This window comes from Emys orbicularis, chromosome 7 (genome assembly GCF_028017835.1).
Source record: "Emys orbicularis isolate rEmyOrb1 chromosome 7, rEmyOrb1.hap1, whole genome shotgun sequence".
In the NCBI taxonomy this organism is placed as follows: domain Eukaryota; kingdom Metazoa; phylum Chordata; order Testudines; family Emydidae; genus Emys; species Emys orbicularis.
In genome coordinates, this window is record NC_088689.1 from 131512097 (window position 1) to 131536955 (window position 24859).

Below are 24859 nucleotides of genomic sequence, written 5' to 3' on the forward strand. Positions count from 1 at the left end.
CACGTAGCAACCAGAGCTCCCGAGCCAACTGCAGCTGCTGTCACTGCCTTGAACACTTACCCACAGGATCCACAGCAAAGCAACACCCTCCTTACTTCCTTCACCTTTGTGCTTCAAGCCAGAAGGCTGGAAACAAAATGACTTCCTGGGCCAGTTACAGAAAAATTCCTAGTACCTCCTTCATAGGTGAAAAGGGAAACTCCTACTCCCTATTAAGGAAATACTGAACTCTTTGTCTAGCCTTAGATTTTTGCTTTTAACAGCAGCACCTCCAAAGTGTCAATTTGGAATTAAAAAAAAAAAAATGCTGCCAAAATCATGGGTTTTGCAACAATAGTCCCATCCCCCACAAGATAATATTAATTCACTCTCCTGCCCACAACCTCTGCCTGAGTGAACCTTAAACACTCCAATTACATAATGGGACAGAGAGAGACTGCAGGAGGCCACTGCAAGGCCTGCAAAGAGCTATTATCTCCTTAAAGCATCATTGGCCTCTGCAGAGAGCTGGAAGAATCCCAATGGTATATTTTAATCACTGTACAATAAAATCCCAGGACCCCTCTGCACAACAGACTATCTGCTGCCTGTTGAGAATCCCCTTCATTACATCAATTTTCCCTGCTTAGAAGCACAAGGAACCACATCTCAGTTCCTTCCTTCTGTCAGAGAACAGGAACGTGAAGTTCTTCCCAGAGCCACTTTCCAGCTTAGAGAGCCAAGCCCAACATTTTACAAGACATATGACATACAACAAAGGAGCTCTGTTTGAACAGTAGGCCATTGGCATCCAAGGACGAGCTGCTGGAGACACAGGTGACCTTGTCACAGTTGTATGCTGTTAAAAACATGAACTGTGTTTTAGTTAGGTCCTGAGCCTAAACAGCCAGGTAGGGAGGCTGGGAATCCACCCAGCAGGAGAAACACGACAGACAACCAAATGCAGGAAAATCCGTGCTGCAGCCTCCAGCACAAGGCAAGAAAAGAGGAGAGGATTATTAGTGAGCACACTGTACAGGCACCATGAGAAAGCAGAAAATGCAGGTCAAACACCTCCTCCCCCATACCCTGAAGGGACCAGCAGCTCAGAGCTGACAGCAGGGACAGGAAAGGAAACAGCAGCCCAGAGCAAGCTGCTTCAAGACAGAGGGTGATCCTCTCATTCCTGTGAAGCAATAATCTTGGAGTGGAAGTGATTAGCACAAAAGGGGGCTTTCCCACAATAGTGACTTTCCCCTCTCCTCTCTACAAGCAGCTCAAAGGCAACTGACAAAGCTCCACTGTACCGACCACCACCCACACAGAGACTTGCCTGGGAACCAAAACAAACTGAATTAATCAGAATCTCTCTCTCTCTCTCCCATGATAGCCACAACTCTGCCCTCCCAAGACAGGCAGATGCACACACGGAGGAGAAACGCCATGATTCCCTCTGGCAATTAGCTAGGAGTCCCCGTCCTCACCAACCCCAGAGCTGGGTAGTCCCCAATACCCTGGCTGGGGCTCCCATCTGTACAAACACCTCCCCACATCCAGACGAGACACTCCTCCCACTTGTTCCCCCACCCTCCTCAGGGCTTAGCCAGGGCTCCCCCCCACACGCATTCGTTTCCACCCCAAGGGCTCGTGTCCCCCCCCGGGGCTCGGCCAGCCCCCCCGCCCCACTCGGTCCCCTCAGACTCGGATAGGGGTCCCGCGGACTCGTCCTCCTCCCCGCGCTCGGCTAAGGGACCCCACCCCCCCTCGGCTAGGCTGCGGGTCCCCCGCGGCCCTCCCCGTTCATCACCGCCCCCTTCCCATCCCAGGCCCGGCTGCGAGGGCCCCGTGCGCCGAGTTTCTCTCGCGCAGTCCCCTGGGAACGGAGACCAGGCAGCGAGCGGCGGCAAGAGCGATCCCTGGGCCGAGAAGAGAGGCAGGTAGGGAGCGGCTGCAGCCGGCCGGCACCCGTGAGGTGCTGCCGGGGACGCAGGCCGCGGGCCCGTCACCCCGCGGGGCGCCCCGGGGCTCCCTTCCCCCAGAGCCCGCCCCCTACCTGGCCGGCCCGTTGCCCGGGCCCCCGCGCGACACTAGGCCCGGCTCGGCGCCACGGCGTTTCCTGGGCAGCAGACGGGACCGAGACCCTCTGCGGCGGCGGCAGCCTCGGCCCCTCCCCCTCAGCACCACTGGCTGCGCCTCTTCCACGGGCCTGGCGGAAACAGCACTGAGCGCACGGGGCGCCCCAGCGCTGGCGCCAGGGGCTATCCGGACACGCCCACCGCCACTCCCCATTGGCTGCACCGTCGCCTGGCTCCACCCATTTCAACCATATCCTGGCAGCAGCACCCCTTCGAGCCTCACCTATTCACACTTTCGATTGGCCCCTGGTCGAGCAGGCCACGCCCATGCCCACATCGCATTGGCTACAATTGGCCCGCCCAGTCGCTCTCGCCACAGAGGCGGCTTCCTATTAGTGTCCCAAGCTGCCACTGCGAATGGAGTAGCGACGACAGAGAAGACGCGCGAGCGGCTGCCTTACGGCTAGTACAGGAGCCCCGCTGCAACTTCGAGGGCGGCTCCTATTGGCTATAGGGTGTATCAGGCCGTCTTGAAAATATGCTCTGGTTGGCCGATCCTCCCGTCAGTTAGGGACAAGTATCGGCGTTGGGCATGGAGTTAGCCGCTCTACGTGACCGGGGGCGGAGCCGGCCTATGATTGGTTCGGCGCCGCTTGCACCACGTGGGGGCGCCTCTCTGCCGGGGTGTAACTCCCGCCTCGGGACACGTGGCAGACAGAAGGGGTGGGGCTGCTTGCGAACCGGAGTCCTGGCGCTCGCAGGGCACGCGCACGCAGCCTTCCGTCCAGCCGAGGAAGGGGGGCCGCGCCACCCGAGGAATGCCCCCTGAGGGCTCCCGTAGGGCGCACGGCTGTGCCGGGCCTGGCTGCAGGTCACGCGCTGGTCTGCGGCGCCGCCGCGAGCCCGAGGCCCTGGGACGCGCCCAGCGCTGCGGTGATGCAGCGGCCGAACTCACCTGACTGCTGCACTGAGAAACGCCCCCAGCATCTCTCCCGGCTCGCGCCGAGACCCGGCCTTCAGCACCGGCCAAACGGCTAGACTCGATCCAGTCAGCCCAGCAGCGGCCACTACCCGGTGCAAGAACGAGTGGGGGGGAGGCTAAGAAACCCCCGGAAGCAAAAGGCTTCGTGCCTTTTTAAACCTTTTACATAACTGTGGATATTCTTAGGCAGAAGAACATCCAATCCTTCTTTCAATCTTGCTAACATTCTTGGCCTCAACAACATCCCCGGGCCAAGAGTTCCAAGCTGAGAGTAGTCCTGAAAAAAGCTTGGCAGCAGATGATTCACTGTTAAACTCCTCATTTAGTGAAGCACATACTAACTGAAGGTTAGTTGCTGGCCCTTTATTTATTTTTTTACACCATGATTGTGATAAGGAGAGTGTGACAAATTTGTTTGCCCCTCTAAAAAAAGGAATGACCTGTCCTAGGCAAACAATTTTCCAAGACTGGCACAAGGCAATGATTTGCTCATGGGCCTCTGCATGAGGAAGTCAGCTCACAGAGGGAAAGGCACATGCACCTGTTGACTAGGCTATGCCCTCTAAACTCAGTCTCCTCTTGCTGTAGGAAAGTGAACACTAATTCCTTGATGCTTTGAGGGAGCCTAATTATAACATAAAGTGTGCTAGGGTCACCTCCTTGCACCTACAATTAGTCTCATTCCTAGCTGCAGCTGAAGGATGAGTCTGGTTGAAGCATGTTCCTCACTGACTTCTCAACTGAAAAAATGGCCTCATCTACCCCAAGGTCTTTGTGGTGGTGTCTCTAGTACAAGCTACCTTTTCATGTTACTTTTACTGAACATTGTAGCATAGAATATCAGGGTTGGAAGGGACCTCAGGAGGTCATCTAGTCCAACCCCCTGCTCAAAGCAGGACTAATCCCCAGACTGAAATTTGCCCCAGATCCCTAAATGACCCCCCTCAAGGATTGAACTCACAACCCTGGGTTTAGTAGGCCAATGCTCAAACCACTGAGCTATCCCTCCCCCCTTTGTTGGCAATGCATTTTTTCCTCATGGCTTTGTTCCTGTGCCAAATGGAGAACATCTAATAGCTGTGCAGCCAGCATGCTTCCTGTCACTTTAGTCATTGCACTAATCTCAAAGATGTCAGCACAAGGCTAGAAAAATTTTTATTAAAAAACTCAAGCCTGATTCACTTACAATTAGGCATATAATGCAACAGCCTAACTCCTCCCATCCTCTTGCAGGATCTAGAGAACATAAAGAACTGATGTAGCTTCCGAGTCTGATCTGAAATACAATCGAGGGCCATCTTGTGGAGGAAATGCAGTATCTGCACACACTGTAGGACAAGATACATATTGTAAAGAAGTCATTTTGGGCACTTAGGGCACAGCAGGAAGTGGCATCTTACTCCCCTCTATACTGCAACAAGTCTATTATGTTCTTTAATTCAGAGTTTATTCAAGCTTTGCCTTGACCCTTAGGATTCTCAGTGAGTCAACTCATGCTCAGCACTCTCCAGTGAAATCCGCATCTCCACTACAGCAGGCACCCTGCCCCATTTTCCAGTCTAGCTACCTTCACTCTAAGGGGATACTGCCCTGGCCTGCTCTCCCCATGACACTTTCAAATGCCATCTCCCCACCCACACCTGGCCCACAACAGACAGTCTCAATATCTTCACCTACCTACTGCCTCTTTAGCAAAGTTGCTGTGGCAAAGGGTTTTCCACCTCATCACTACTGCTGCTTTGAAGATCTCTCTGTTGCTGCATCCACTGAGAGTAGCAGACAGGACACAACAGGAGTGCCACCTAGAGCAGCAGGAGCCAGATGAGACTCTGGGGTGAGATTGTCTGCAATCTCTCCCACCTCTCTGGTGCAGTGCCCTGCCAAAAAATCTAGGGAAACTCTGGAAGTTGGAAGGTTTCCTAAGCATTAAAATTCTCTAGCTGCATCATCATGTGATGTCACGTGGAACAGTCTCAAACTCTGGAAGGAGACACAGTCTGGCACTGAATATCTTGAACTGCTGTGGGCCACATGTCCTCCTGGTTTTACCTAGAGCACAAGGGTGACTATGCAGAGCTTTCAGCATCTCATCTGATGGTTCTTCCAAAGCAGATGTTGTAACCAAATCATACCCGACAGCTGTGCTCACATTTTACCCAGGAAAAGCCTAAACAAATCTGATATCAGCAGGCAAGAATTCAAGTGCACTTTTTTCTTATCAGATATGTTCAAAACAGGCAGTCATTCAAATTATCATTCAACATGCAACTGCTTCAGGACCCCACTGAACTAGTGGGTTCTCTCCTTTTCCCAGAGTCTTAGCCAAAGCAAATGGAGAATCTACCACAAGAGCATTTCCTGTACTACCCCCGAGTCATACATCAAAGGGAGTGCTGAATAAGCCAGGCAACTATAGGAACCACTCTCCCTTCCCCCATGAAAAGGGAAGTGGAAGAAGGAAAGCAGCAGTGGAATATTCTATTCTCTTCCTGAAGGCAAATAAACAAATTGTAACCAAGCCAAACCTGAACAGTACAACAATCAGGAAATACCTCTTTTGGGGCAGGGACTCTATCAGGTTTGTACCGCACCGGGCATAATGAGGAGCTGCTGAGAGCCTCTGGCCACTAGTGCAATGTAAGTTGCACGGTTGTTCTGCAGCATCGCTTTGTAAATCTAGGTACTTTTACACCCTCTATTTCTATAGATAGTGAGCAAACAAACAGGGAGAAAGTGGCAGAACCAGGCACTGGATCCAGATGTCTTGAGTCCTGGTCTAGTGCTTAAATTGTAATGCTATTCTACCACTCTAAAGGGCACCTCCAACTCTTACAGGTGGAGTATCTTATTCAGATTGCACCCATCAGTTCCCATTCACAAACCTTCGATCTTCCCTCCTTAAATGAACATATGATGCAGAACACAGATCTACCAGTTGTTAGGCAGCTACAGTTAACTATAAATATCCAACGTTACTTATGTACTCAATAATTGTGTGCTTAACAGCATTGTTTCCATTAAAAGTCATCCCTGACTTCAGGGAGTTTGTGACTGCCATAAAAATTCTGTGTCACCTCTACTCCAGCAAAGGATCTTAATACCATAACAGCTTGCGTGTTCTACTGCAATCTGCAACATGGGCACATGCCTACAATTTGATGAAAAGTCTTAAATTTGCTATGCAGGTGAAGTACAAACAGATAATAAGTGCTGTTAGTGAACTTTAAGCACCTACACTACCAGAAGCTGGGAATGGGTGACGGGGGATGGATCACTTGATGATTACCTGTTGTGTTCATTCCTTTTTGGCCACTGTCGGAAGACAGGATACTGGGCTGAATGGACCTTTGGTCTGACCCAGTATGGCCATTCTTATGTTCTAACACCGACACTACAGACAAGCATGAGGATTTACCCCCAAGAAACTATTCAGGCACGTCAACACCTTGCTTATTAACAAGCATCCAAGTTTAACGTGGAGACCATATCCTGTAAGCCAAAAGCCTCTCCATAGGAATACAGGAGGTCTGAGCAGGTTCTGGTCACAAGCCTAATGACAAAGCAACGCCTCTGCTTCTTTCCCCCCTCAGTACATGTAACATTTAAAAACAAGGTGTCTTGGAAGTTCAGGCCACAGGTATTAAGATCCAGTTCATGGGACAGCCAGTTTCACCTCTTCCCATTCCGGAACCGTGTGTACGGTGTACTGGGAATGGAGGTGTTATGGGAGGAGAAAAAAAAAAAAGAACCCATTATTGAACCATGCAAACTTGGATGCTGCCGCCATGGGCCAGTACCTACAGACAGACACAATCAGCCAAGCCTACACATAACTAAAAGCCATTACTGTCGCCCAAAACACCCAGGGCTATTTTCTACCAACTGGATTGAATAAAGTTCACTAGAAATTCCACCTAAGCACATGTGCTACAAAACCACAACCAAGACCTAAAAGCAGGATGTTAGGGCTGGGGGGGGAAAATTACCTCCCTCCCCTCTTGAATGTGAAATATTAACCCTAATTTAATGCCCATTTTCCTCACCTAGAGTAATTATTTCAACAGTACATTTCATAATGAGATCAAGCCTGCATCCGTGCCACTGTTCAGTTTATACTGCCAGAATAGTCTTTAGAAGGATAGGAATTGCCAAACCAAGGGTCTATTTAGTCCTATATCCTCTCTGACAATGGCCAGTCTCAGATACGTAAGTGCAAGAAATTCCTGTAGAAGGCAATTATGGAATAACCTGCCCATAAGGGAAATTTCTTCCCAGCTCTGAAACAGGAGGGTTTATTCTCCCTTCAGATCTAGCTGACCCCCATAAACCTACCTAGTACAACTGGGTATGTTCTTAGTCATTTAATCATCCAATATTTGAAACCCATTTTTATGCAAGAGATTAAAGGACATACACCTCCCTCCACAAAAATAAAAAGCCCTCCCATCCTAAGCATGGCAGTGCACATTCCCTGGATTTCAATAAAACTCTAGAATTTCAGGGTGTATCAACAGTGGGAATGAACAGAGCCACAAGCTCACCACAGAGACTTCAAGGAAAGGCAAGGTATCTGTCAGAATTTCATCTTGTTCATAAGCATGTTTCAGAAAATACAAGCCTTGTTTTTCCAAGACAATTTCTAGGGAAGCTAGAGGTAGAAATGTGCAGCAGTCTCTCTAATCCACCTGCAGTAGAGCAGCAATACTACCTCTCACAGTCCTGGTCTAGCAAGACAGACTCCTTCAAATGGAAGGAAGAGTGCTGCCTCCTCACCCTAGCATCATGCTTCCCCTGCAGCTTCAGCAGGCAGAAAGGGGAGTAGCTGTCTGGTTCCCATGACTCGATGAAGGACCTGAGATGCTGTTAACAGGTGCTTCTTTCTCCACATTGCATATAGGTTGCTTGCAAATTCCACGGCATGTAGTCAGGTACAGCACAAAATAATAGGCTTTGGTGCTGCTCTCAGTTCAACAGCCTCAGCTTCCCAGTCACCTGATTCACTATTTCTTCTTCTCCGATAATGGCAAGGACAGTGTAAGATCCAGCTGGAACCTACAGTGGAAAGATAAGCATGCACTTCAGATGATGGTAAACATTCGGTTTTGATTTAAAGACTTCAAATGAGAGTCCACCATGTCCATAAGTTGTTCCAATGATTAATCATCCTCATTGTTAAGAATTTGCACCCTATCTAGTCTGAATTGTCTAGCTTCAGTTTCCAGCCATAGAATCTTGTCTTGCCTTGGTCTGACAGGAGTCCTCCACCATCAAATCTTCTCCCTGTGTAGGTACTTATAGATCAGGGTGGGCAAACTATAGCCCGCAGGCTGGATCCGGCCCGCCAGCCATTTTAATCCAGCCCTCGAGCTCCCGCTGGAGAGCAGGGTCTGAGGCTTGCCCCTCTCCAGTGCTCCAGCTGGGGCGGGGGCCGCTCCACATGGCTCACGGAAGCAGCGGCATGGTCCCCCTCCGGCTCCAACACATACGGGCAGCCAGGGGGCTCCACTCTGCACACTGCCCTGCCCCAAGTGCCACCCCCGCAACTTCCATTGGCCAGGAACCTTGGCTGATGGGAGCTGCAGGGGTGGTGCCTGTGGACAGGGCAGTGTGCAGAGCCGCCTGACCACGCTTCCGCGTAGGAGCCGGAGAAGGGACATGCTGCTGCTTCTGGGAGCCGCTTGAAGTAAGTGCCGCCCAGAACCTGCGCCCCTGAGCCTCCTCCTGCCCTCCAAACCCCTTGATCCAAGCCTAGAGCACCCTCCTGCACCCCAAACCTCTCATCCCCAGCCCCACTCCAGAGCCTGTGCCCCAGCACAGAGCCTCCTCCCACTCTTAACTTTTCATTTCTGGCCCCACCCCGGAGCCTGCACTCCCAACCAGAGCCCTCACCCCCTCCCGCACCAACCCCAATTTTGTGAGCTTTCATGGCCCGCCATACAATTTCTATTCCCAGATGTGGCCCTCGGGTCAAAAAGTTTGCCCACCCCTGTTATAGATTGATCAAGTCACTTCAACTTCCTGGATAAGCTAAATAGATTTAACTTTTTTAGTCTGGCAAGTACACACAGTAAGAACGCAAATCGTTCTTGGGGATCTTGTTGGAACCCTTTCCAACATGTTTTTAGAGTGTTGGCACCAGAACTGGACATAGTATTCCAATAGTCTCCTTAATGCTGTATATAAAGTTAATACCACCTCCCTACTTTTGCATCATCCAAGGATCACATTAGCTCAACCACAACATTGCAATGGACCTCACATTCAGCTGATTTCCACCCTGGTCCCTAAGTCACTATCAGCGTCAGTGCTTTCCAGGACGCAGTCCTCCAGCCTACAAGTGGGTCCAGCCAGCTGGCCCGACGAGGCCAGGGCCAATGGTTAAGGTTCGGTTAACTGTAAGCTTAATGCTTAGCAGTTAACCTTTTACATCCCTAGGACCTACATTCCTGGATCCTAGATGTATGACCTTGTGTTTGACATAGAATATCAGGGTTGGAAGGGACCTCAAGAGGTCATCTAGTCCAACCCCCTGCTCAAAGCAGGACCAATCCCCAGACAGATTTTTGCCCCAGACCCCTAAATGGCCCTCTCCAGAATTGAACTCACAACCCTGGGTTTAGCAGGCCAATGCTCAAACCAGGCATGCTCACTCACAGGCACACACACACTCTTCCTCACCTTCCCCCCAGTGATTCCAGGTTACCACACACTCCACATTGCTCTGTTCTGGAGCAGTCCTCATTATACTGAAACTGACATCTGCAAACTTGACCAACAATGATTTTATATTTTCTTCTAAATCATTGGTAATGACAGTACATAACATTGACCCAGGAACAGATTCCTGCAATATCCAAACAGAAACATCTCTATTGGATAACAATTCCCCAATTTAAATTTATTATTCACTTCATGATTTTGCAGATATATATTTTCAGACAGTCATGAGTACTAAGGCATTTGACTTACAGAAGTCTAAGTACATGGTGTTAACAATTATCTTTATAAACTTGGTTGATAACCTCAAATTTTATCAAGTTTGTCTGACAAGACACATTTTCCATAAAGCCATGTTGATTGGTATTAACTATATTACCATCCTTCAAGTCTTTACTGAATGCACCCCAGATCAGCTGTTCCATTATTTTATATGGGAGCAATGTCAGGCTATGTGGCCTGAAGTTACTCAGGTTATCCTTTTAAAATATTGGCAGAAAGAAGAACATTGTGCCAATCTTGTAGAACTTCCAGAGTGTTCCAAGATTTAACTATCAGCATCAATGGCTCAGAGAGTTCTTCCACCAACTCTTTTAGGACCCATGGGTGCAAGATATCTGTAAATGTTTAATTTTAGCAGTTGCTGTTTAACACCCTGTTTAGTTACTGTCAGAGTAGTAGGTTTTCCATCACCATGGTAGGATGTAAAGTCATCCAGCTTCTTTCCAAATATCAAGCAAATATTTATTGAACACTTCTGCTTTTTTGCATAATTGTTGGCATCACAAGCTAAATGAGTGAAGAGTGTAACACTGTTGCAAAAAAAGTAAAGATCATTCTGGCATGACTTAGCAGGAACGTTGTAAGCAAGACACGAGAAGTAATTATTCCGCTCTATGCCGCGCTGATTAGGCCTCAACTGGAGTATCGTGTCTAGTTCTGGGCGCCACATTTCAGGAAAGATGTGGATAAATTGGAGAAAGTCCAGAGAAGAGCAACAAAGATGATTAAAGGTCTAGAAAGCATGCCCTATGTGGGAAGATTGAAGAAATTGGGTTTGTTTAGTCTGGAGAAGAGAAGACGGGGGCATATGATAACAGTTTTCGAGTCCATAAAAGGTTGTTATAAGGCAGAGGGAGAAAAAAATTGTTCTCATTAACCTCTGAGGATACTCGAAGAAGCAATGGGCTTAAATTGCAGCAAGGGCTGTATAGGTTGGACATTAGAAAAAGCTTCCTAACTGTCAGAGTGGTTAAGCACTTGGATAAATTATCTAAAGTGGTTGTAGAATCTCCATCATTGGACATTTTTAAGAGCAGGTTAGACAAACACCTGTCAGGGATGGTCTAGATAATACTTATGAGTGCAGGGGACTGGACTAGATGACCTCTTGAGGCCCCTTCCAGTCCCACGATTCTATGATTTTACCATCCCTATCCAACAACAGACTTACATCATTGCTAGAATTTCTTTTGTTTTGGATATTTGAAAAAAAATCCTTTTTATTGTCCTTAGCCTTACAAGCTACAGGTTTCTTTTTATTGATTTCTTTGGCTTCCCTTTTCAATGTCTTCATTTTATAACTGCTAATTTGTTGTCATTGCTACCAGTGTCTACTTTCCCCTTCCAGCTTTTTTTATTTTTTTAAATGTTATCACTTCTTTCAAATCCCTTAACTAGAACAAGGTAACTGAAGAATCATTTAATAATTACTGAATTATGGGGTTTTTAAGACATCTAGTAAAGTTTTCTTAGACTGACTTCCAATTATTATTCATAGTGTTTTAAATTCTTCCTCCCAATCAGTTTTGCTCACAATTGTTTTCAAGCTCTGGGACATTGGCCCTTTTAAAGTGCCGAATGTATTGTATTAGTTACACACATGCACTCAATTCCTAGCTTGGTTACCTGTGTTCTCCCTGCATCCTGCACCAAGTATGTTGGCAGCTCCAGGCTCAAAGCCAATGCTTGCAAATCCATCAGGTGGGCAGTGTTTGATCCTTGAACTACAACCTTCTTCGCACTAACAAGGAAAAAGCAAGTGATCAGAAAGACCTCATACTATCCCGTGACCTCTTATCACAGGCTGCTTGGCTAGGGGAGCAGTGTACAAGCTAAGGAAGTCATTGGCCTAACAAAAGAGTTAGAGATCCATCTCCCATTCATCTAGCAACTGCAAACCCACCTGCTTCAGATATGAGCATAACAGTTATTCTAGATTAATTTATCTGAAATTTAACTTATCTACAAGAGACACAAAAAGCCCAGATCAGAAAGGGTCCTCCCTCCTTTGGCCCTTTCAACTACCAAGTAGAATGAGAACATTCTGAGGTCTACTTATCTTTATCTGTTTAACCCATTTCAGACAACTGCTTGAAGAACCATTTAGACTGAATGCTAAATGAGTGAAAGGGGAGATTAAGAGGGACAACCAAGGGGAATGCAGTGAAGTGCTGTGAAAGCTCTGCTGCTGCTGCCCCTCAAGCTTAGTCTTTGATATTGCCTGTTATTTCAATCCTTCACCCTCCCTCCCAACAAGGAAGCCTGACCAACATGAGTCAGTGCGCTCCGTTTTCTCTCTGAATTTTACAACATATATTCAATAGGGTGGCTGGACACGTGTCTATCACGCACACACTACCATCTTACCCATATTCATCCCACTGACAGATCATCTCCCTCCCAGTGGATTTTTCCTGTATTAACTGGTACAGGCCAACAGCTGCATGTCCGACCTGGGCTGCTATCTGTAAGGGGAAACATTACATCTGAACAGGTGAGCCACTGAAGCTCCTCCTCCCACTGGTGTGATAATAGGGGCACAAGTCCTCTGCATTCACGTACAGCCTTCAGCAGGAGGCAGTCCCATCACCTCCCCAGATTGGGGGGGGGGGGGGGGAGAGAAAGACAAGATCATTTTCCCCTCCATAACAAAATGCTTATTCAGGTCTCAGTGGTGTGTGCAACCCAAGGCAACTGGGCAGAGCAGCACAGGGAGGCCAGGTCCTTCTTTACAGGGCCACGCAATGAGCTGGCACCCAGCTCTTTTCACAGGTGGCTCAGCAGCCTGGGCAAGGCGGGCGACCACCCCCGGCACCGCAGCTTGGCCGGCCAGAATCTGGGCTTCCCGGCTGCTCGGCACTTTACCTTCCCGACGCCCATGGCGAGCTCCGTGTTCACCACAAACACCATCTTGTAGCAGCCGCCGCCATCCGCCTGCTCCTGAAAAAGAAACCTGGGCATGGGCCGCCGGGGCCGGGCTCCGCCGCGCGGGGAGGGGAGGGGGGGGAGAAGAGGGGGAACAGCCGGGGCCGGGCTCCGCCGCGCGGGGAGGGGAGGGGGGGGAGAGAAGAGAAGAGGAAGAACGGCCGGGGCCGGGCTCCGCCGCGCGGGGAGGGGAGGGGGAGAAGAGGGGGAACAGCCGGGGCCGGGCTCCGCCGCGCGGGGAGGGGAGGGGGGGGGAGAAGAGGGGGAACAGCCGGGGCCGGGCTCCGCCGCGCGGGGAGGGGAGGGGGGGGAGAGAAGAGGGGGAACGGCCGGGGCCGGGCTCCGCCGCGCGGGGAGGGGAGGGGGGGGAGAAGAGGGGGAACAGCCGGGGCCGGGCTCCGCCGCGCGGGGAGGGGAGGGGGGGGGAGAAGAGGGGGAACAGCCGGGGCCGGGCTCCGCCGCGCGGGGAGGGGAGGGGGGGGGGAAGAGAAGAGGGGGAACGGCCGGGCTCCGCGCGGGGAGCGGGGCCTACCTGCGTCTCCAGGCCACCGAAGTAGAGCTGCGCCGCCGCCTCCGCGGACACATTCCCGGTCAGGGCCAGCGCCTGGGGGGGGGGGGGGAAGAGAAGAGAGCGGCGTGAGCCCGGCCCCGGCTCACCCGGCCCCCCCAGCCCCGGCTCACCCGGCCCCTAGCCACGCCCCGCCCTGGCTCACCCGGCGCGCCGCCGCCTCAGGCACCCCCAGCTCCCGCAGCGGCACCAGCAGCGCCTCATCTGCCTCCATCCCACAGGCGCGACCTGCAGCCGGCTCCACTCTCCTATTGGCTGCGCCCTGCATGGCCCGGCCAATCCGATTTGTTCTTCGCTTCCATGTGATTCCCGGCCACGCCCACACCCCTGCAACGAATCCGCCCCGTCATCCGCTATCCTCCCTCCCCCCCCCCCCCCCCCCCCGCGCGCAGCCCCACAGGTCTGAGAGTCGCCCCCGCCCCCCCCCGCTGGGCAGCTCCCCCCGCCCTGGCACGGGCTCCTCAGGCCTCACCGTCACCCACCGCCCAGCCCCAGCCAGGGCCACAGGCCTGAGCGTCACCCACCGCCTGCCCAGCCCCTGGCACGGGCTCCTCAGGCCCCCGTGCCTGAGCCGGGAGAGGAAACACAGCACCCGTGTGAATCGGACCCACACCGGCATTGTAATGCTCAGACACAGCATTGGCACGTGGGACTCAGTCACAGGCTATAATTGAAGTCAGAAAGATACGAACAATGATGGGTAACATGCACGTCCGCCGTTACATTAAACAGGATTAAAAAGGAATAGTCTGTAAACCGTCCAGCCTCAGGCCCTGAGCCAACTGCCAACTCAACAGGTTTAAGAAGAAATTTCCCCTATGGGGAGGTTGCTGCATAATTGTCCATTATGAGGTTTCATTCACCTCTCTCTGCAACATGAAGTACTGGCCAATATCTGAGAAAGGATACTAGTCTAGACAGACTACTGGAGGAATTGCCAAACTTAATCCAGGGTCCCTACAGGTATTACTGTATTTAGTGTGTTTACCCTTCAGTTCCCAAGATCCATCTAAGTGTGGTATTTACATATGCTTACAAACCATTCAGGAATAAAGGGATTAATTAAACTGAAGCCTTTTCAGAATTAGGCCTGTTTAAGGTAAAGAACATAAGAACATAAAGATGCATCTTAGAATAAGACACTGCAGCCAAAACAGCTGGAATATCCTTTGATGCAGTATTTGACTAAGAAATCTTCAGCAAATGCAATGGTACCTGGATGGCCAGTGAGATAGAAGCATCCACAGATGTGGTACCTGGGCTGTGGAAATGGCATCAGGGAGTGCAGTACTGGGATCAGATAACGGGAGAGGAGAAGGTAGTTCTCTTCTCCTCCTCCATCCTACCTGTAATCCCAGAGGAGCCGAGTAATATTGATAAAATGATCAGCACGGAAATAGTTAACAGTGTTGACATGCAACTCACCATCATTAGACTCAGAGTTAACACCCATCAAAATGTACTAGATCACCGGTTCTCAAACTTTAGCAACCCGAGGACCCCCATTTTGATTTAAAACTTTTCATAGACCCCGAAGCTGGCTTCTAATTTTCCCCAGGGTGCTCAACCCCTGCCCAGCCCCAGGCCCCGCCCCCACTCCACCCTTTCCCCCAAGGCCCCACCCCATCTTCCCACCCCCACTCTACCCCTCCCCCTCCTCTTCCCGCCCCCTTCCCCAAGCAAGCCCTATCCCCACTCCTCCCCAGCACCTCCTGCACACCACTGAACAGCTGTTCTGCGGCCTGCAGGAGGTACTGGGAGGAAGGGGGAGGAGTTGATTGGCGGGGCTGGTGGTCCTGGACATAACTCCTGGACCCCCTGGAGTATCCTCGCGGACTCCAGTTTGAGAACCTGTACTAGATAGTTCACACTAAAGACTTGCTGGTCCCCTCTCTTCCTCGTTCCTGCCCCAAGCAAAAGGGCTTTTCTCACAGAATTTAAGATTTATGGGGAAAGAAATCCTTCCCAGAGCCTGGCAGCTTCTCCACATCTAGAGTAACTGATGGAGCCCATGAACATTCCCTACTTGGTTAGGGAGCTAGGCCTAAAGATCTGCTTCCGTTCCAGCAGTACCACTACCAGACAATGAAACCCCTTTGTGGAGCCTCCTCGCACAGCTTGTAGTCTGATTCAGAGAAACTACAGTGGGCTTAGCTCTTCTATACCTGCTGAAGGATTAGCTATTTGTGACTTTCCACATTTAGCGGGCAGCAGGTTAGAGATCTCTGCACAGAGGACTAGAAACCTAACTTTTCTTTGAATGTAAGTCTAGCTTCTGCAGAAACCAATATGGAAGTTGAGTTGTGCCATCTCCGTAGACAGATTGATGGCAAGTGCATAGATGTGGCAATAAATGGGAAAGTAATGGAGTAAAAGCACCTAGGTTCAGGAACAGAGGAGATGGATCCATTGTAACAGACAACAAGCTGCTGAGGAAGGAGAGTGAGACTCAATCAGGCTACTTGGATTATGGTGTTAAGGGAATGGAGCCTGGTGAAAGGACAGGAACATAGTGGGAGAGAAAAAGGCTGCCAATGCTTGAATTCCACTATGAATTCTATGGCCTGCATCTTCAACAGATTTGCCATCTGGTATAGTTCTATGTCCTGTGGAATAAACTTATTTTCTGTGTTCCATCTCCAGAGAAAGAGAGTCACAAGGCTGATCTGGACACTGGGTACTCAGCCATGGGTGTTGGAGGCATTTCACTGCTGTTGTCCGTTTGGCTGGTGTGTATTCCAGCATTGGCAGAAGGAAGCTAGTAAATGGAGCGGCCTCATGCTTTGTCCAGTTGTATCTGTCCATTAGGGTGCTGTACAGAGTGCAGGGGAAAAGCCTGGAAATCCGTAGGAGAGCACCTACCAAAGATGACATAAGCACAATACTTCACCATTGAGTATAAAAGCCTCCTAAATCCCTCTCCTCTTGCTGCTTTATTACACACCACCTCCTCCTGGATTCTCCCCATACCACCTTAAATAATTCTCCTGCTCTTCGCTCTTTATACTTATTCAATACCTGTAAGGTGCCACCTGTCAGCCAGTTGTGCTGATCTTTGAACTCCCCCCACTATGTCAACATTGCTCTGGTGATAATATGCCCAAAAGTGAATTAAATATTTTAGATGCAGTCACACCAGGGGCCATAAAGTCAGAGACCATCACCTCCCTGCTCCGTGATACCTCTGTGAATGCAGCCCAAAAATGCATTGGCCCTTTTTCGTTGCCATATCTCACTGCAAACTCATGTATAATTTCTTTATTATGATTATTGCTTTTACAGGCCCAGAAGTCTGGTAGACACTTAACAGAAGACAGAAGACACAGTCCTTGCCCAGAGAGCATGCAGTAAGTCAGGTTAGGCTGACCAGTACCCAATGGGTCAATTAAATTTACAAATATACACAATTAATGAGAAAAATATCAATAATGACTATCTTTTGACTCGCTTCTTGTTGGCACCATGGAAGGAAAAAACGGTTACCTACCTTTTTGTAACGGTTGTTCTTCGAGATGTGTTGCTCATCTCTATTCCATTCTAGGTGTGCGCGTGCCCATGTGCGCGGTTGTTGGAGATTTTTGCCTTAGTGGTATCCGTAGGGTCAGCAGCTAAGTTTCCTGTAAGCTGCGCAGCCGCAACCTACTTAGCGCCATGTAAGCGCTTAGAGAACCTGCACGGGGTCCTGCCGCAGCCGGGAGAGGGACGCCCCTCCCCCAGACCCCGCCTAGCCCGGCTGCCAACCTGCTGCGGCCGGGGCAGCCCAGACCTGCCGTGGCCGGGGAACCCTTCCTCCGGCCCCAACTCCGCTGCGGCCAAGACCTGCCGGGGCGGGCTGGCCTGGCCCAGGACCCAGGCGCGGCCATGCTGGGACCGGGGGAGAGGCATCTATCCTGCAGTCCCAGCCCCGGAGCTGTTGCGGTGGGGAGAGATGCCTCTTCCCCCAGCCCAGGTGCTACTGCGGGGAGTCTGCTCTCCCTGCCGGAGCATCCTCCTGTACCCCAGACCCTTCATCCGCGGCCCCACCCCAGAGCCCACACCCCCAGTCGGAGCCCTCACCCCATGCACCAAGCCCCAGCCCTGAGCCCTTCATGCCCGGACCCACCCCAGAGCCCACACCCCCAGCCAGAGCCCTCACCCCATGCACCAAGCCCCAGCCCTGAGCCCCTCATGCCTGGCCCCAGCCCAGAGCCCACACCCCCAGCCGGAGCCCTCACAAACCTTCACCCCAACCCTCTGTCCCAGCCCTGAGCTCCCTCCCACTCTCCGAACCCCTCGGTCCCACAACCACCACATGAATTTTGTTATGTGCACCAATGTGAAGGTGATGTGTCACACATCACCTCCATAGCACATAACAAAATTAATTCCACACATGGGTGGGAAAAATTAGAGGGAACACTGGTCGGCAATGGCGCCCCCGTGAGTGCCGCACTCATGCGCCGGTATATCAGGCCCTACGCCCCCTCAGTTCCTTCTTGCCAGCAACTCCAACAGCGGGGCAGGAGGGTGGGTCATGGAATAAATAAATTAATTAATGGAGATCTCCTATCTCTGGAAGGGACCTTGAAAGGTCATCGAGTCCAGCCCCCTGCCTTCACTAGCAGGACCAAGTACTGATTTTGCCCCAGATCCCTAAGTGGCCCCCTCAAGGATTGAACTCACAACCCTGGGTTTAGCAGGCCAATGCTCAAACCACTGAGCTAACCCTCCCCAACACATCTCAAAGAACAACAGTTACGAAAAGGTAGGTAACCGTTTTTTCTTCTTCGAGTGCTTGCTCGTGTCAATTCCGTTCTAGGTGACTCATAAGCAGTGCCAATGGAGAAGGGCTCAGAGTTCATGGTCTTGCAGCTTGCAGCACTGCTCTGCCGAAGCCAGCATTGTCCCGGGCCTGCTGGGTAAGAGCACAATGGGATGTAAATGTGTGGACAGATGACCAGGTAGCAGCTCTACAGGTCTCTTAGATGGGTACCTGAGCCAAGAAGGCCACTGATGACGCTTGCACTCTAGTTGAGTGTGCCGTGACTATTGCCGGTGGAGGCACTTGCACCAGCTTGTAGCAGTATCGGATGCAGGCTGTGATCCAAGATGAAATCCTTTGAGCAGACATTGGGCGACCTTTCATCCTGTCTGCCATTGCAACGAACAGCTGCGTTGACTTGCAAAATGGCCTTGTCCTGTTGATATAGAAGGCCAGCGCCCTCCCGACATCCAGGGCATTCCTTTTCCGATTTATGAGGCTTCAGGAAGAAGACAGGCAAGTATATGTCCTGGCCGGTATGAAACTGGGAAACTACTTTGGGCAGGAACGCCGAGTGCAGTCACAGCTGGACCTTATTCTGGTAGAATATGTAGGGCGGTTCTGAAATAAGAGCCCTGATCTCAGACACCCTGCGGGCAGACATTACTGCAACCAGGAATGAAATCTTCCAGGAGAGAAGGAGAAGAGAGCAGGAAGCCAGAGGTTCAAAGAGAGGCCCCATGAGCCTCGACAGCGCGAGATTCAAGTCCCAGGAAGGACAGGCTCCCAGACATGAGGGTAGAGACGCTCCAGACCTTTCAAAAACTGGACTGTCATGTCGTGAGCGAAGACTGACCTGCCTTGGAATGGAGGGTGGAAAGCCAAAATAGTGGCCAGGTGGACCCTGACTGATGACAGGGACAAGCCCTGGAGCTTGAGGTGCAGAAGATAATCCAGAATAACCTGCAGCAAGGCCGGTTGTTCTGAAGCCCAGCACGTGAACCTTTTCCACTTGGCCAAGTAAGTCGCTCTGGTGGAGGGTTTTCTGCTACCCAGCAAGACCTGTTGAACCCGGGCCGAGCATTCCTGCTCTTCCACATTCAGCCATGCAGTAGCCATGCTGTCAAATGCAACACCACCAAGTTCGGGAGACTCAACTGTTGAGTCTTTCACTGTTGCACCACATGCTTCTAGCCAGTCAGTTGAGTTTCTTGCAGAAAGATAGTGAGCATTTGCTGGTCTTCTTCGGAACCAGTGTTCAACTTCAGGATGAACAAGTGACAATGCACTTAACATTGGCCTCCAGTTTGTAGTGTGTGGTATTTTTTGCTTAAATAGAAAGTATGATGCCAGAGCCATGTTTGTTCGCATGAACTGTGTTGTGTCTCCAGCATTCTTAACAGCCTCATTAACACTCACCGGTGTTGTCCTTGGTCAGTGGAGACTCAGAGTTCAGAGCTGCTTTCACATGAGTTCACCTCCCAGGTGGGGGGGCAAGATGGCACCTTGCTTGTTCCTCCAGCTGCTCACTGTTTGCTCTGGCCACTGTTGTTTGTTGTGCCACCGTTCACTCCATCGCTCTGTTGCCAATGGCCCTGCGCAGTCACCTTCTGCTGCCACCTGCCACTGTGACCGCTGCGAGTTGGTCTCTTGAGGTTCCACCCAGCTCTCAGTGATTTCAGCTGAGCTCTCAGTGGGGGAATCTCGCTGCTAGTGCAGACTGGGCCATCTCTTCCACAGAAACACTGTCCCACAGCAGGTCTCAGCACTTAGACCTGATTTCAGCTGTAGCGGTCACTTAACAAAACAAAAGACTATCTATGGAGCCTAATCAGCTCTGTCTTTAAACAGTGGAGAGGGACAGGTCCCCACCCTCTCTCGTGATGCCCTCAATCAGCACAGGCTAGGTACAGTTCTACTGCCCTTTACTCATACAATAAGAACAACAACATTACATTACCCCCCACCCCACATTCAAGTGATTTGTAACCCAAACCCAGCCAAAATCTATCCCTTGGGCAGCACAGCTGTTTGCTGGATACCTAGGTAGATTAGGTGTGAATGTAAATACAATCTGGTCCTGAAGCCCTTTCCCCCAGCCCCTAGCTCATCACTAGCTGTCAGGGAGAGCTCATTTAGACTTTGCTTACAAATCATAATTTGAATTTATTAGGTTGGCCAATGTCCCCGAAATGAATGCACTGACATTGTCATAAAAAACAGCAGCTGTATAAGGAAGCTAGTCTGTTTATACTTTTCAAATCTATTATACGTTTTCAGATACACATATTTTATCATACACTGTATATACTTTTAAAGTATGTATTAATGTTTCAATTTCAATTCAAATTTCCAAACAATCACTAAACTGGCAACACTGCATGTAACTAGTTCACAAAAATGGGGGGGGGGGGGTGTTGGGGATATTCGGCGGGTGAGGTGGGGAAATCCCTGTTTGAGGCTGTTTCACTGGCTGAGTGGAGAAAGGAACATAGTAAGAGACTAAGTGGGAAAGTGGGGAGGGAGAGTGCTAGGTAGGGCCTTGGAGTCAAGGACAAAATGTTTAAACTTGATGAGCCAAGGGAGAGGCAGCAAAGAGATTCAAAGAGAGGAGATGCACATTTTAGACAGACTGGGCTGGAGGCAAAGGCGGCGGAGTTGGGAAGAGAATGTGCTTGTCCTCTGTCAGCATAATACCCGAATTTCAGGCTTCTTCCAGCTTGACTCTCATTTAGTTATTTTCATCCCACATTTCTACTCTCTATCTAGGTCCTTTTGGGATATTTCTTAGTCCTCACTGACTAAGAAACTCCTACCAACTTTAGAATTTTGTACTGGCATCCATCTCCTGAGTAACTCTCAAGTCAATAGGTTGGCATAGCAAGGTCCTAGAGGACTTCATGGAGTCTTCAGCTCTCCTCCCTGCTTACAGAGAGCTTTGCTTAAGATAGCTTTTTGTTTGTTTTTCAAAGAGCAAGTTATTTAGGGGTGGGTCAGAGATCTGCACCTTTCTGCACAGGTGGCGACTTTCCATTGTGCTGGGGGGTGCTTGACCCCCCGGTTCTGCCCCAGGCCCTGCCCTCACTCCACCCCTTCCCACAAGGCCACACCCCTGCCCCGCCCTGCATCTTCTCACCCCCGCTCCGCCCCTTCCCACCCTGTTCCGCCCCCTCCCCCGAGTGTGCCGCATCCTCGCTCCTCCCCTCCCCCCCAGCCTCCTGCACGCCGCGGAACAGCTGATTGCGGTGGGCAGGAGGGAGAAGCGCTGATTGGCGGGGCCTGCTATTGGGCAGGAGGCACTGGGGGGGGAGGGGGAGGTGCTGATAGGGGGGCTGCTGGTGGGTGCTCAGCACCCACCATTTTTTCCCCATGGGTGCTCCAGCCCCAGAGCACCCATGGAGTCAGCGCCTATGCCTTTCTGGATAACTCCCCAGCTCCTATTTTCACCTTGTCTGCTGAAGAATTTTGACGACTGTTTCCAGGAGAAAATAATTTTAGGAGGAATTCTTCCCAGGAGTTCAATGATACGAGCAACATGATCTAGAGAGAGCGAGAGAGAGAGAGAAAGAGAATGGGGGAAAACAAGAAGCTGGATATTTAGATTTTATGATCCTTTCATCAATGAAGTCACTGAAGATGACAGAATCCTACCATCATCTCTGGAGAAATATTTCCCGGCCTCGGGTTCAAAAAGGCACTCGCCGGTCACCATTTCAAATGCCTGGAAATGAAATAGCCTATTAATCCACTCAGTGCCCAAGCCAGACAGTCAAGAGAGTCATTCTTCACCAGTCCCTCCATTCCCTCAGCACCACCCCATTTTTCACTTCTCCAATACTCCATGACACAGGAGTGTTCCTAAGATAAGGAAACACCTGCAGGTGCCGACAGTCCCTGCTCTGCCACCACAGACATCACATTCCCCTTTGCCTGGGTAAATCTCAGTGTGTATCTGGTTCAGTTTGACATAGGTTAGGTTCCATATATAGGGTATTAATTGCCTTGTAATCAATATAGGGACAAGACAATTAAGAGGAGGTTTATCTGCAGTACAACTTTGAACAGAAGTTGGTATTTGCAGCGTGCTTATTTTTATCACATGACTTCTTCAGACAAGACTCGTCTTACTCCCAAATGCAGTAAGATCAACTGATGGCTGAGGACAGATATTCTCACAGGGTTGCTGGTGTGTCATTCATGTTCACATCTGTGGTGCACTGCAATCACCAAGTCCATTGGGCTGAGAGTCCCTACCAGGCAGGCTGTGCTCCAGATATCTGCAGGAGTGCTGTAATCTAACCCAAGAAGAACTTCCAGGGCTCGGTATGGCTGGGTCTGGATCTCTTTGGAAAGGGGCTTGTACTGAAACAGAAAGGACGGACTATGGCTAGTGGTTCACAACTGATTAAAAACAAAGAAAATCACAGCAAAGTCCAGGACATAGTGGTACAGACCATGGATGGAACATGCTGAATGCATATACCCAATCTCATGCAGGATACAGCAGATCTACATGCTGAGCCCCACAACACCTGGGGTGATTTCCCTTCATTCTCCTCATGATTAGACATTTCTACTGGACTAAAACAACGAGGAGGCACCTTAGAGACTAACACATTTATTTGGGCAAAAGCTTTTGTGGGCTAGAACCCACTTCATCAGATGCATGGAGTGGAAAATACAAGAGCAGGTATAAATATGAAAGGATGGGAGTTGCCTTACCAAGTGTGAGGTCAGTCTAATGAGACAATTAATTTAACAGCAGGATACCAAGGGAGGAAAAATAAATAAAGTGGCCCATATCAGACAGTTGACAAGAAGGTGTGATCACTTTGGTCACTCAATAACAGACCTAAAAGTGGCAATTCTTCAACAAAAAAACTTCAAAAACAGACTCCAACATGAAACTGCAGAACTGGAATTAATTTGCAAACTGGACATCATCAGATTAGGCCTGAATAAGGACTGGCAGTGGTTGGGTCATTACAAAACCTAAACCTAATTTCCCCAGTACTAATTTCCCCCTACCGTTACTCATATCTTCTTGTCAACTGTCTGAAATGGGCCACTCTCATTATCACTTCAAAAGTTATTTTTCATCCCTTGGTATCCTGCTGTTAAATGATTTGTCTCGTTAGACTGACCTCATACTTGGTAAGGCAACTCCCATCCTTTCATGTATTTATATCTGCTCCTGTATTTTCCACTCCATGCATCTGATGAAGTGGGTTCTAGCCCACGAAAGCTTATGCCCAAATAAATTTGTTAGTCTCTAAGGTGCCACAAGGACTCCTCATTGTTTTTGCTGATACAGACTAACACGGCTACCACTCTGAAACCTTCTACTGGACTGACATTGTTTGACATTTCTAGTTGTAGAAGCTAACTGTATGCACATACAAGCTTGTCCAAAGCGTGCAGCATGGCCCAGAGTACAGAGGTCAGCTCTGAGCTGGGAGTGCAGAGGACAAACACACATTACAAGATGAAATCAATCTCTCTTTCACAGCACAATAAAACTTTTCAAGGAGATGTACAATGATGGACAGACACTAAGATCAGAGTCAGGAAAGAGAGAACAGGCTCCTTCATCCTGGGGGGTGAGAGCAGTGGCGTAGCCAGCTTCTAAGAGGAGAGGGAGCAAACATAAAAAAGGCGCCCCCCCATTGGCTCCTCCTCTGGCCGCTCCGCGCCCCCCCCCATGGCTCCTCCTCTGGCCGCACTGCCCCTCCCCCCCCATGGCTCCTCCGGCCCTGCCGTGCCCCCCCTGCGCCCCCCCTCGCTCCTCTGGCCGCAGCTGCCGGCCGCGCTGTGGGCCGCCAGCCTGCGCCCCCCCTCGCTCCTCCGGCCACTTTTGGAAAGGCGCCGCTTATGGAAGCGGCTGCTTCCCCTGCACCCCGCTAGCTACACTACTAGGTGAGAGCTGAAACTGACTCACGGTCCAGCATGCGCTGCCTAGGTCTGCAATTTTCACTCCCATTTTCATTATATTGCAATGATCCAATTGATTGGCAAGAATTCCTGTATGAAAGGGAAAAAACAGAGCTTAAATTCACAATTTTTCTAGATACAAAAAATTATGGTTTTAAGAGACACTGGATTTATGGATTATTATAACAATCTGTAACCCACTAATCCCCCTTTTGTCCTATTACTACAGGGGTGTTATCCGGCCACTTCACTTTGAATGATCCCTTAGAATATGTGCTAAGCACTTAAGCTAAACTATCTGATTGATCTTGTATTTAGCTGTGACACCCTGAGTACCTTTCCCAGACCTTAGGAAAAGCTCTCTGTAGCTCCAAAGCTTGTCTCTCTCACCAACAGAAGTTGGTCCAATAAAAGATATTACCTCACCCCTCTTGTCTCTCTGTCTCCAAACTAACAGGTATATAATTCAACACAGATCATTCATGTATGGTTTTGCCTTTATCTAATGCCTTTCAGCCCAAAGGATCCTACAGTGCTTTACAGAGAGGTGATTCCTCTTTACCCACTGCTGAAACTTCTATATGCTTATCCAGTTAGATTGGCAAGAGGATTTTAGAAGAACAGCCTGTAATTGTCTGAAGCGGAGCATTGGGGTCAGC

At 50.1% G+C, this 24859-nt stretch overlaps 2 protein-coding genes across 2 annotated transcripts in view; both read right to left on the reverse strand.

Annotated features, from left to right (window-relative positions):
• Positions 1 to 7606: 7606 nt before the first annotated feature.
• On the reverse strand, positions 7607 to 13796 carry LOC135881623 (probable peptidyl-tRNA hydrolase 2). The gene is made up of 6 exons (XM_065408280.1): positions 13674 to 13796; positions 13493 to 13612; positions 12901 to 12975; positions 12403 to 12500; positions 11662 to 11776; positions 7607 to 8088 (listed from the first exon to the last, which is right to left on the reverse strand). The coding sequence occupies exons 1-6, from the start codon at positions 13794 to 13796 to the stop codon at positions 7999 to 8001; spliced, it is 621 nt and encodes a 206-aa protein (XP_065264352.1). The 3' UTR covers positions 7607 to 7998.
• Positions 13797 to 16147: 2351 nt separating this feature from the next.
• The window catches only part of LOC135881624 (SRSF protein kinase 1-like), a 29968-nt gene continuing 21256 nt past the window's right edge, over positions 16148 to 24859 (reverse strand). The window contains exons 7-11 of the mRNA XM_065408281.1: positions 24208 to 24290; positions 22524 to 22631; positions 21921 to 21990; positions 21717 to 21809; positions 16148 to 16386 (exon numbers count right to left, since the gene is read on the reverse strand). Of these exons, the coding sequence (XP_065264353.1) occupies positions 16148 to 16386; positions 21717 to 21809; positions 21921 to 21990; positions 22524 to 22631; positions 24208 to 24290 (593 nt within the window). The remainder of the gene's footprint in view (positions 16387 to 21716; positions 21810 to 21920; positions 21991 to 22523; positions 22632 to 24207; positions 24291 to 24859) is intronic.